Consider the following 13,301-nt stretch of genomic DNA (forward strand, 5'->3'; position numbering starts at 1 on the left):
CCCTGCTCTGTCCAGTTGATGCTTCTTTTATCTTCTTCCATCAGGTTTTCCATGTTGGTCTCTTGTCATTTATCTTATATTCCTCCAGGCACTATCTTCCATCTTGCTGAATCTCAAGACCTCCTACAAAAATTTATCCTTAGTTCTAACACTTGCAATGTTCAGTTAATTCATCTTTGTTCTTGTCTTTCTGTGTTTTAAAATGTTTACTGTGTGTCCAATTTTACAATATCTAATCATAACACTGAATTTCAGAATTCTTCAATATTTAACAAAGAAAATAGGCATGAAAATTGAAGCCATGAGATTAAATCTCTACAATCAACATATGGTGTATACATCATATATTATTTCATCTGAAATAATCTTTAATTCTTAATAAATAAAGCTTACAGTGTACAGCAAGATTAGATCACCTGGGTTTTTTAGACTTAAACTTAACAATGGTGTGCCTTGATGTAGTCAGTGAATGAAGTAAGCCAATTATTAGCCAACTCTGACAAGGAGAGGCCAGCTCAATATAATCCTAAATGTAACCAGTCAATTGTAACTTCCCTGCATTTAGTCAGCTACAGTATTTATATTTGAGGGTAGAAGACGGCAGCATCCACCACTCCATTGAGTGGGTTGGCTAGCCTTCCACAGCCTGAGTGTCCTTTCCATAAGAAAGAATAATAATATAATGTTGCCATTGATGATATCATTATTACCATAACAGCAATAACTACCATTTCTTGGCACTTACTATAATTCAGTCACTCTGCGTTATGTAATTCACATACTTGCCTCAGAGATATGTATAAGTTCCCCACTTTATAGATTAAAAAAGAAAGCAAAACTCTGAAAGTCAATCTACCCTTACAGAAGGGGTCTTCAGACCATAGAATATAATACAAATATTAAAGGTAAGCTCTGAATGAAACTTTTAAATTGCTTTTAAATGCTATATTACTCTAAAATGTAGCCTGGATCAAACTTTAAAACATAATATTACTAATTAGTAAGTAATTAAAAACAAGCGGTCTAATCATCTGGAAAGAATGTATTTCAATTTTTCAAAAATATGAAACTATATTTCAAGAAAATGAAACATCTATATCAGATATGTTGCCACAATGACAACAACGAATCCATAGTATAACCATAGCACTAACTGTACCATTTACGGTAGACTCCTCCAACCACTTTTCCAGTTATAAGACTTAACATCCATAGTTTGAACATTTTTATAAATTAGTTTCCAGAAACATAAGATAGTATCCAACTTTTTCCTTTTTTCTGTGTTATTGAAAAAGTGTGTGAAATAGCTTCCCTCTTCCCCCACAACAGTCTTTTCACCCACATCATCCTGAAGAGGAAAAGAAAAGGGGAAGGGAGGTGGCAGAGAAGTGGGAAGGAAATGCATTCTCCTTACATAACTAAATAAGGGAGGGCAGGAAGTGGTACATTGAACAAGAAAACGTTTTCTCTTTCTTTAGATAAATTATTTTCCCCACCTCTCACCCAAAAAAGAAAAATGGGTTTACCGTTGAATTCCTCTTGACCACATCTTCCTGTTTGTTCATCCTCTCAAGGGATTATAAATTTTAGTTAGTATTTCTTTACATCTTTTTTTTTTTTTTTTTTTTTTTTGCGTCTGATTTGGTTATTTTCAACAGAAGAGCAAGCATTTAGAATTTAGGAAGGTTTTGTTTTAGAAAAATAATAGTCCATTTAGCTTAAAATAAGTAAGCACAAGTGAAATGTGTTGACGTTTTTGAAAACAAGACCTTTGTATAATCCATTGACATGCCCAGTGCCGTTAAAAGTAGCTTTTGAGTATATAAATATTCATTTTTAATTGCTATTTGCATACATTCTATGCAATGCTTCTTCGCCATCATATGATGTTAGTCCTCTGATTACTTATTTTGTGTTGATATTGCAATTGTTTTTTTTTGTGTGTGTTTTTATTTAAATATTTATTTATTTATTTATTTGGTTGCATCAGGTCTTACTTATTGCAGGTGGCCTGCTTAGTTACGGCTCGCCAGCTTCTTAGTTGTGGCACATGGGCTCCTCAGTTCTGGCAGGCAGGCTCCTTAGTTGTGGCATGCAAGTGGGATCTAGTTCCCAGACCAGGGATCGAACCTGGGCCCCCTGCATTGGGAGTGTGCAGTCTTTTTTTTTTTTTTTTCAACATCTTTATTGGAGTATAATTGCTTTACAATGGTATGTTAGTTTCTGCTTTATAACAAAGTGAATCAGTTATACATATACATATGTTCCCATATCTCTTCCCTCTTGCATCTCCCTCCTTCCCACCCTCCCTATCCCACCCCTCTAGGTGGTCACAAACCACCAAGCTGATCTCCCTGTGCTATGCAGCTGCTTCCCACTAGCTATCTATTTTACGTTTGGTAGTGTATATATTTCCATGCCACTCTCTCACTTTGTCACAGCTTACCCTTCCCCCCTCCCCATATCCTCAAGTCCATTCTCTGGTAGGTCTGTGTCTTTATTCCCGTCTTAACCCCTAGGTTCTTCATGACCTTTTTTTCCCCTTAGATTCCATATATATGTGTTAGCATACGGTATTTGTTTTTCTCTTTCTGACTTACTTCACTCTGTATGACAGACTCTAGGTCCGTCCACCTCACTACAAATATCTCAATTTCGTTTCTTTTTATGGCTGAGTAATATTCCATTGTATATATGTGCCACATCTTCTTTATCCATTCATCCAATGATGGACACTTAGGTAGGGGAGCGCACAGTCTTAACCACTGTGCCACCAGGGAAGTCCCTGATATTGCAATTGTGATGGGTGGTATTTAGAAGTAGCTTTTAATATAAGTAGGCAAAACCACTAGTGCAAACAGGAGCTATGTAGAGAACCATAATGCTATTAAATGTTATAATTCTATATTTTTGTTATAGCAACATATATGACATGGATACTTCATTTCCTTGAACCATAGTAATTTTTGAAAATTTGAAATATTTATATTGAGATAGTCATTCTTTCTACAAAGATTAGACTGTTAATTTTTAATTACCTATAAATTAGTAACACCATGTGTCAAATATAAATCAGGTTAGTATTTTAGATTGTTAGAACATTTAAAATCATTTTAAAAGCACTGATTCATGGCTTACCTTTGATATTATTATTTTAAAATACCATAGTGACTCAGAGTGATTGAAAGCAGATAACTATTAAGTAACCAGAGACTTTAAGGGCAAGATTATAAAATAGTCTTAACTTCAAAAAAAGGCTAATGAAGCAAATTGCTAAAATAACATGTATTTATTAGAAAATACTAAATCATAAATACTTTACAAAGATACCACTTATATCTTTAGCTGAGGACTATTAAATGAGTCATTTTTGTATTTTGATATCATTAATAAGAACTTAATAGTGGATGAAGCTCAATGAATGAAATAAAGTTCCTCTCAGTAGAGGCTATATCTCTAATTAAATTTCTTTTTCCACTTGACTTCAGCTTTTACTGAGCTCTTCCACCTATATAACTTAATTTCAACTCTTATTAATTTTTTTTTTTTTTTTTTTTTTTTTGCTGTACGCCGGCCTCTCACTGTTGTGGCCTCTCCCGTTGCGGAGCACCGGCTCCGGACACTCAGGCTCAGCGGCCATGGCTCACGGGCCCAGCCGCTCTGCGGCATGTGGGATCTTCCCGGACCGGGGCACAAACCTGTGTCCCCTGCATCGGCAGGCGGACTCTCAACCACTGCACCACCAGGGAAGCCCAGCCAAATCTTATTAATTTTTGTTCTTCTATTTGTATGTCTCCCACCTGATAGTTTAACTTCAGACCATTAAATAAAAAACAAAGTTTACTTCCCTTTTCATTCTAGATTGTTAAATTGGATCAGAGACTTCTTTCTACCTTTTAATTATTTTGAGAGTTTTTAAAAACTAAAAATTTCTAGGAGCTCTTCAATATAAAGCCACAGAAAAACAGTACAACCTTCTTTTAGCATCTTAAACCTCCATATTGTATTTTTATATTTGAATTTATCTTCACCTCTCCCTCCTCCAAAAATGCTTTAACATTTTTCAAACTTTCCTATGAAATGTAGGTAAGAACATTTTAGAAATTTTAGAGAAACATTGACAGAATTGTTACCAATTGCAGGTATTACATGATCAGGTTATTTGTCCCTTGAGTTGATGTTCTGGAAGTGATAGAGAAAAAAACAAGAAATTAAGCAAAATATAAAAAGTATTCAGTTACAAACTGATCACATATTTTTCCTATAGTTTTGTAATTCTGTGAGTCACCTAAAAATCTAGTATTGTTCTTATGATTGATTTTTCAATAAATGCAACATTGACATTTGTTTGGAGGAAATGAAGACCTGCTTACCTATACTTGGAGTCCATTTTGGCACTAATGGTACTGATATTCACATATTGCAATCTTTTTTTTTTTTTTTTTTTTTTGCAGTTTTACTAAAGGGAGGAAAAAAAGAGGAAGAAAAGCCATTTAGAGACTGTGCAGATGTATATCAAGCTGGTTTTAATAAAAGTGGAATCTACACTATTTATATTAATAATATGCCAGAACCCAAAAAGGTAAAACCAGAAGTGTTTGTTTATGAGATGTAAAGCAGATCCTAGCTGAATTGCTGAATAATCAGATTGATTTGTGGGCTTGTTAAACTGAAAATATATGTGCCTGAGCTCTTTCCTCCCAAAGATACTCTGTTTCCCAGGTCCATAAAAGATGAAAACCCTATTGTACAGACCTCTTCCAACCCTCACATATCTCATCCCTATTTCACACAAAGTTTTCCATTTACTCTCTGCTCATTCCTGGAATGTCCCATTGTTCATAAATGCTTGCCTTGTACAGATTACATGTTGAAGTCACATATACTTCAAGTGCATGGAGATGAGTTAGGAACAATCTTCTAAAGTCCTAAGGGCCCAGATGGTACACATCAACTACAGTTCAAATACCGTGGAGAGAGAGCTAGAGACATGTTTCTAGAACCACTGCTCCTATTTGGGTAGAGAAACATATTTGATCTTAACTCATAATCTTGAAAGGACTTGCTTTTCCTATTTACCTAAAAGAGTGTGTTGGAGGATAGTTTTCATCAGTATATTTAACAGGATCCAAAGTAAACTCTGAAGTAAGAAAACACTGTCTTGCTGTCACACCTCCTCTGTATACTCTTTCTCCCTATTTATTCATTAAATCATCCATCCATTCCTTCATTCAATACATATTAAGTGTATGTCATTTATTTGTCAGTAAATGACTAAGGACATAATATAAAACAGTTCCCAGTGTAGTGGTGAAGACAGACAATTACACAGAAATTATAACATACTGTAGAAGTGTAGTGATAGAGGCTGTTTGAAGCAGGGTTTATGGAGAGCCTTGAAGAAAGCCGTTTTTCAACGTATAAAAAACTTTAGCCAGATGCTCAAGACCCCAAGAGGACCACCTGCCCTTGCAGTGCTTAATCCTCAAAAGATGGAACAATTTTTCTCCTTTCATTGCCCCACCTAAATTACCACTCCTTTGTCCCCATTTCCTCTGGGTACTGTGCAAATGCTCTTGGAAGGCTTTCCCTGATTCCCTCAAGCAACTTTTCATGACTCTCTCACTACCAGAATTCTATGAGGCAAGGATTTTACTTTTATCTTTGATTTCTCAGGACCCAGAATAGTTTCTGGCACATAATAGGTCCTCAGTAAATATGTGCTGAAATGAATAAATAAATAAATGACCTGCTGATGATAATACCAACACTTCTGTGTAGTATATAGTAAGTAAACCTAACTTACTTAGTCAATCTGATTGTTCGTTTCCTTTGATGGATGAGGGAAATGGATCATGGAGACCAGTTTGCCAGATGTCACAGATGTCACACATATGTCAAGAGGGAGAGTCTGGACTCTGCTATCCTCTCTCCTGATTTCAGTGAGGATTAGTGGTTTAAGTTAGCTCAATGATTTTTCTCTTTGCTGGAACAGAATTTTCTTCTGAAAAGAGGTCTTCCATACTGACCTATAACAGGGGGAAGAGATAGAGAAAGTGCAGGGGGTAAAAAAGGTGGCAGGCAGTTATGGACATTGCTACCTGGGTCACCTACCAGAGAAGTTTGGTTTCACTGTATTTCATTTTGGGCTTCTGTGCAAAACTTCACTGAATCAGCTGTGTTCCATGTCTTAAAAAAAAAAAAAAAAATTGTGAAGGTACAATAACAAGTTTAGGAGTAAAGAGGAGAGAGTAGGGCTTCCCTGGTGGCGCAGTGGTTGAGAGTCCGCCTGCCGATGCAGGGGACACGGGTTCGTGCCCCGGTCCGGGAAGATCCCACATGCCGCAGAGTGGCTGGGCCTGTGAGCCATGGCCACTAAGCCTGCATGTCCGGAGCCTGTGCTCCACAACAGGAGAGGCCACAACGGTGCGAGGCCCGCGTACCGCAAAAAAAAGAGGAGAGGGTAATTTATTGTAAAAATGAGCTTTTTGAATCCTTTGGATCATATGACATGAAGCCTTCCTACTCTGCTTACTGATAACTTAAAATCATACTTAAGTTTAAATTCAATTCATACGTGTGCACAGGCATGTATGCACGCCCACACACTGACACACCATACAGATGGCATGTGAAGTGTGTTAGAAACTGTCCTGGGGGAGAGGAGTGGAGCTAACATAAATACTTTCTGCAATTTACCTATTGTGCTGCCCAAGACCTGAAAGAACCCCTAAATGATTGTCACGTCCCCTCTAACATAATGACTATAAAAATAAAGTTAACTAAAAATATTGTGACCCTCCTTTTAGACTCTTAATAATTCTATATGTATGAATATATAAATAAAAGAAATTTTAAAGTTTTTAGATTAATTTTTACACTTTTAGAATCTTTTTCAGTCCATCACCAATACTACCTCGTGGCCCTTAGTGAGAGCATTACAAGTAAAGTTTGATCATTCCATTAAATTTAAGTCATGTAAATTCATAACTCTATTCTAGTTCAAAATGTTTTGAGATGCAAATAATGCACAGGCTATTTGCAGAACCACTGCTTCTGTTAGGGTGGAAGAAAAGTATCCTAACTCATAATCTTGAATAACTCATAAACTTGAACAATAACTTATAAACTTAAATAAATTTGCTTTTTTAAAAGATTACATGAAAGAGTGGGTTAGAGGATCCAGTTCACTAGTTCAGTGGCTGACTTCTATGTTGGTTTCACAAGGATAACATGACTTAAATTTACGCCTCTGCAAAATAATGAATTTTACATATTATAGAGCTTCGGTGTTGTTCTTAAAAAAATCTAAAATATTAAATCCACAAATGCCAAATACCTGCTAAATTAAACTTACTAGATTTAGTCCCAGGGAAAAATATTACCGCAAACAGATTAGCAATCATTATCAATACAGGCCTGTAAGAGGCAAATTTTATCACTATAGAAACAGCCCCATGGCGCTTCAGATGGAAGAAGGAGAACTTCACGTCATTTGTACTGTCATTAGAGTTAGTTCAATTGGAAATAATAGCAGAGCATTGTGAGATGGGGAGATAACTGACCATAAAGAAGAAAGACTTTGGCCTTCCTCTTGACTTAAGTGTTCATTCCCTTGTTTTATTCTTTCCCTTTTATGATCACGATCCTTTCACAAGTAGTAATATTGTTCTGTTATGGAGATGGATACTTTAGGCTGATGCACCTGCACTTTCTGGTAGGTAGCAAGTTTTGTTTTAAATCCCTTATTATATTCACATAGCTTAACATTAGTGAGAACAAATATTGTGTGAACTTCCCCAATGTAATTTAGAAACTGATTAATATAATAGTTCAAAAGTACTGTGCACTTACGGTTTGCCAGGTTCTATTCTAAGCACTTTAGATACATATACTCACTTGTTTACTCCTTTCAATAACTCTCTGATATAGGTGCTCCCATTATCCCTATTTTAGGAAAATAACTTGCCCAAATCACATAGTAAATATTGAACACAGACTTTGTAACCAAGGAATTAACTCTAGACTGCGCCATCTTAAGAGGGGACTAAGTAGGATAATTACTTATATTAGTATTGACTGAAGCCGTACCATTCATAATTTTTTATAGGAACCTATGTGAATGACATGGCAAAGAGTTTATTGTCAGAAAATTATGTTCTGATTGTAAGCCATCCCACTTCCTCATTTTCTTTTCTTATTTTGATATAAATAATTGGTATCCTCTCGGTTCTATAAAAAGTGCTTGGAAAATGCATCTTTAGGACCTTCACCCTTCCATGTAGATTATACTTTGGAGCTATAAAGTTTGGTGCTAATTGTGGATATGCTTAACAAAAACTTTGCTCATTTTAATGCTTGCAGAAGTTCTAGCAAGGGTGAGAAACTCAAGGCAAGCCTATATAAAAACAAAACAAAAAGTTCAATTATGTATGATATAAGATATGGATCAATCAATTAAATTGGCCTATTTAGGCAATTAACAAAAACTATTAATAGGAATTATTAATTTTAGGCAGAGTGGGAGTTGCAAGTATACACAATTGTTACACAGTTGTTTTGACTGACATCATTCCCTGCCAAGAAAGACTGTCTGCAAAATTTAGAAGAGTATTATCTTTTCAAATGTGACATGGAAGCCAAAGGCAGTTTTCTAGGACTATTAAAATTTTCAAGCAGATAGAAAATGAGAATTAGAGCATTTATATATATATTTTTTACTTTTTTTCATTATTAATGGCTTGTGGTTATCTTCCTCTCTGAATTCCCTTCAATGCATGGTAGTAGGGAATAGGGTTTTTCCTTTTATTTCATGTTTCTAAAACCAAATGCACTATAACCAGCTTAGTTTCATTCACTAAAACAAACCATTAAATCATAACTCTGGTTATTGTAAAATATTTTAAAATTTGTTTCTGAATTTATAATTTCCCTAATTCTTGGAAAAGGACTATAACAAATGTATTGAGGTTTTTTTATTTAAGGTTACAGAAAAATAATTAACACTCACAAGGTTAATCATTCCAACTTGCACACAGCATAAAAGCATAAGAACTATGTGAATCAAATTTCCCCTTTTTGTTTGGGTTTAAATCGTTATATTATGTTAAAGGATATTTAATGCTTGAAAGCTTTGACCTTGCCTGGGATAGGAGCCAGTTCAATCTTTTCTCGGATAGAGTTAAGCTCAAGTCATATGATCAATAAATGCAACAGGCATAGTAAATGTAGTGGGGCCTGTGTCTACAGGAAGCACACTGCCAGATAGCACAGACCATACCATATTGGCGAAGGAACTTTTCAAGTCCTTTCATATCTCAAATCTTTTGAAACCAACCACCTAATTTTTTTAACTTCCTTCATCTGTTAAGCATAGGCTTTTTATTTTTCTTCTGACTAGAAATAACATGGTCTTTTGTGTGTGTGTGCTAGCATGAATCCAGCTTCATATATATATGTACATATACATATATGTATATGTATATACATATACACGTACACTAAAAAGCATGCTCAAAGATGGATGATGCCAGTATTATTAACAAGAAGCTGGTAATTGTAACCATAAGGACAGTTTATTGAACTTCTATATATTTTGGCTTTATATGTTCTGTATTATTCATAATAAATTATAAATAATAAATTATGTGAAATATATAATAGCTGTTATAATATATGAGATATTATATACATAGAGTATATGTGCACAATATAAATACATATTATCTCATCTGTGAAATACATCTAAGAGATTAATGACAAAGCTTAGTATGTGCCAAACACTGTTCTAAAAACTCCATATGCATTGACTCATTTAGTCCTTGCAAAAGATCCATGACATAGCTTGAGAGAGCAGAGGTGGGACTTGAACACAGGCAATGTTGCACCTGAGTCCATGCCCCTAACCAATGTGTCATTCAGTTCTATTGTGTCCACATTCCACAAATGGCAGCTGTTATCCTTGCTGTTATTACTGAGTCCTAAAAAGAATTGTAGAGCATACGTCTAACCTCTTAAGTTCTCTGCACTTTAGCTTCCAAGGCAGTAATTTGCCTGGGTAACTTCTCTCTCCTCTGGGCAACTTTCTCTGGGTCTTTACCTAAGAAGTACTCCCAACACATCTTAACATTTTCAAGTCAGTAGATACCTTTGTTTAAAAGGAAAGTTGTCTTTTTCTAAAATTAGTGAGTGATTTTAAAACTTTTTAAGTGCATAGAATTTTAACAATATAGATAATAGTAATAAAAAAACTGTAAAGAACAGTTTTCTCTATACACTCTATGTTTATAGATGTAGTTATTCCTTTCCCTGAGTGTGTTAAGTGGACTTTATAGGTTTGCAAACACAGTTTGGCAAACTTTCAGGCAATCAGTGTCCATTAGGAAATCAAAATCTGGAAAAAAAATTCTAGATTAACCAGTCAAGGCAGGGTAAAATATACTTAAAAAACAAGTGAAATTAGTTTCCTCTAACAAAATATTTCCTTGACATTTTCACTCACTCTTATCTGTTTTACCAGTAAAGTTCCACTTTGGCCACTTGTGTTGAATCACCAACTATGCCCTCTGTAAACTGTGCCATCTGGATTTTATTCTTATAGGAATCCTTCAGTCTCTCTCTTCAAGGTCACTAATGGCTCCTTCATTTTAAATTTAAGTGTGTATTTTCTTAATCTTTATTTATCTTGACTTGTCTGGAATATTTGATTAAGTAGATTATTCCCCCAACTCAAAATCCATCCCCAGCTTTCACTGCATTCCATTAATCAAGTTTTCCTATTTTATGTCTTTCCTTATTGCATCTCTAGTTTTTCAACAAATATTCATTTAGTACCTGCTAGGCTACTGTCCCTACTGCTCTAGGCACCCGGGACATTAGCAAATAAAATGAAGTTCCTGCCTGTCTAAAGGTTATTGGTGTCTTTTATCTCCATCAGTTGTTCACCAAAGCCCATTCTTGGACCCGACCCTCCCCCCACATCTGTTTCCACTTTTTTTTTTTTTTACTTCTTTAAAATTCCATCTTTGTGCTTTCAAGATTACCCCTCATATAATTTTGAATTAGGTAAACAGGGGGTTCAAATCCTAGATCCAGTACCTGTTATATTACTAATAACCATTGGTAAGTTGCTGAAATACTCAAAGCCTTAGGTTTTTCACCTGCAAAATGGAGATAATAATCATACCTACATCACAAGGTTCTTATGAGATAAATTAGAAAATGCATGTAAAGTGTTTAAATTATCTAGCAGTTAAAAGGCATACTATTGTTATGACTGTTTCTTTCTTAGACCCTCATGCTCTTATCTGTATTCTTACCCTTGATCTACCTACAGTTAGATCATCTCTAACTGATCAATAAACTCCCCCTTTTGGATGACTATGTTATCTGAAACCCTAGGTTTTCAAAACCATGATCATTTTCTTTTCTCACATGTTAGCTCTCTTCCTTAAATTTCTCATTTAGATTACTGACTCTATTATTCTCAGGTCACTAGAGTTGAAAATTGTGGATTCTCACATCTCAACTCTACAGGGACACTCAATGTTTTAACTTTTAGGTGTTTTGAGGAAATAATCTGTATTTCGTTCATCATAATATCACCAGTTGTAACACAGAATCAATGCTCAAAAATGCTTGTTGGGTGAAAAAAATTGAATTAGAATTAGAATTAAGGAAGCAAAAGACTAGATGGAGGTTATGTTGAGGACAAAGAGCAGGTGCATAGAGGTTAAGGGATTAGTAGAGGGAGAACTTTAGGACAGGGAGAGGAATGTCAAATCTGTGATCTTGGAGGTGAGTCAGTTCCTAGTGATAATGAATACATACTGATGGGTGCATGTTCAAATTAGAGGAAGAGCCCTCAGGAGAGCATTTTGCCTATTTTTGTATGCTCGCAGTTAAGTATCTACTTCCTAGTTCCTTTTACTCTGAGGAAGTACTTGGACAATTTGTCCTTTGAATAACAGTTCTTGCCGTTGTTTTCATACCCTTTAGCCATTTAGCTCCAAATTTAATGCCTCAGGGAAAACACTTGAGGTTTTCCTTTAATCAGGCTCTTTGCCCACACAGCCTGCCTGCTGCTGTTGCCTCATATCTACACCTTTAGCCAGCCTCCAAATTGCTTTAGTAGTCAATTGCCGGGGGAATGATTTTCCCCAAAGCTGAGCCCTTGAATAATCAAGCTGCCACATTTATGCTACATCGATTACAGTGATTGCTCTCCAAAGATAATGCCATTACAGATATGTTTCTCTCCTTGGGTGGACTCTGGGGGAAATGAATCAAATTCTAAATAAATAGTATTTTATTTAGAATAATTGAAATAAGCATAAGTCTTTGAAAGATTTGGATAACTTTTCCACATGGGAAAGAAATGCTTCTCACAGTCAGAAGGAATACAGTATGTCATGTTCTCTTCTTATTGTTCATGACAAAAATTCAAGCAAATAATGTGTTCTCCATATGCTGGGGACCAAATTTTGCCTCTAATGTAATACTGAACCATCAAGAATAATTATTGTAGTATATGAGCATGTAGGAGTTAATATACCATGAAATGTGTAATAACTAAATATAAATGATTTTTTAAATATTATTTTTCCAAAACCTTTATTATTAGTATATTGTGATTTAACAAATTAAAGATAGAAAATTCCAAATCTTATGTTTTAGCAATAAAACGGTCTGTAACTTGGAAACTTTTAGTAGCATTTAAAAAAATTGAATATACATAGTGCCTATTACCATTAAGACAGACTTTTTAAAAATAATTTTTATAGTCTGTGACTGAGACAATTTTCAGCTGACTGATTTAAACCTTTACAAGTAATTTATGCTTATTTGATGGGATTTAATCAGAAACAACTCGAATATAGAAGAAATAGCCAATAAAATGTCTACATTAATATTTTCAATATGGCAATTTTTATTATTTTTGTCTGTAGGCCTATCCTATTTCTGTCTTGAAACATATCTGATACCTGTTTATTTAAAATAGACGTAATTTTCACTTGACTTTATTTTCCCTTTGTCAGGTATTTTGCAATATGGATCTCAATGGGGGAGGTTGGACTGTAATACAGCATCGTGAAGATGGAAGTCTAGATTTCCAAAGAGGTTGGAAAGAATATAAAATGGTAAGATGAAAGAATTTGCATAGTTTCTGGAGATTTTCTCCACTACACTATGTGATAAACCTTTGTATTTTTAGATGCCTTTCAGTTATTTTAAAAATAAAATAATGTTTGTGACATTATTCTCATTAAACATAAAACACTCATAAATCTTTTTCAGTAAAT

At 34.8% G+C, this 13,301-nt stretch overlaps 1 protein-coding gene across 1 annotated transcript in view; it reads left to right on the plus strand.

The window, feature by feature from the left end:
• Positions 1 to 13,301, plus strand: part of ANGPT1 (angiopoietin 1) — a gene marked incomplete at its 5' end in the record, with an annotated part of 246,556 nt that overhangs the window by 185,060 nt on the left and 48,195 nt on the right. The window contains 2 exons of the mRNA XM_082600829.1: positions 4,455 to 4,582; positions 13,038 to 13,139. Coding sequence (XP_082456955.1) covers positions 4,455 to 4,582; positions 13,038 to 13,139 — 230 coding nt within the window. The remainder of the gene's footprint in view (positions 1 to 4,454; positions 4,583 to 13,037; positions 13,140 to 13,301) is intronic.

This window comes from Mesoplodon mirus, assembly GCF_964341445.2.
Source record: "Mesoplodon mirus genome assembly, chromosome: 16".
In the NCBI taxonomy this organism is placed as follows: Eukaryota; Metazoa; Chordata; class Mammalia; order Artiodactyla; family Ziphiidae; genus Mesoplodon; species Mesoplodon mirus.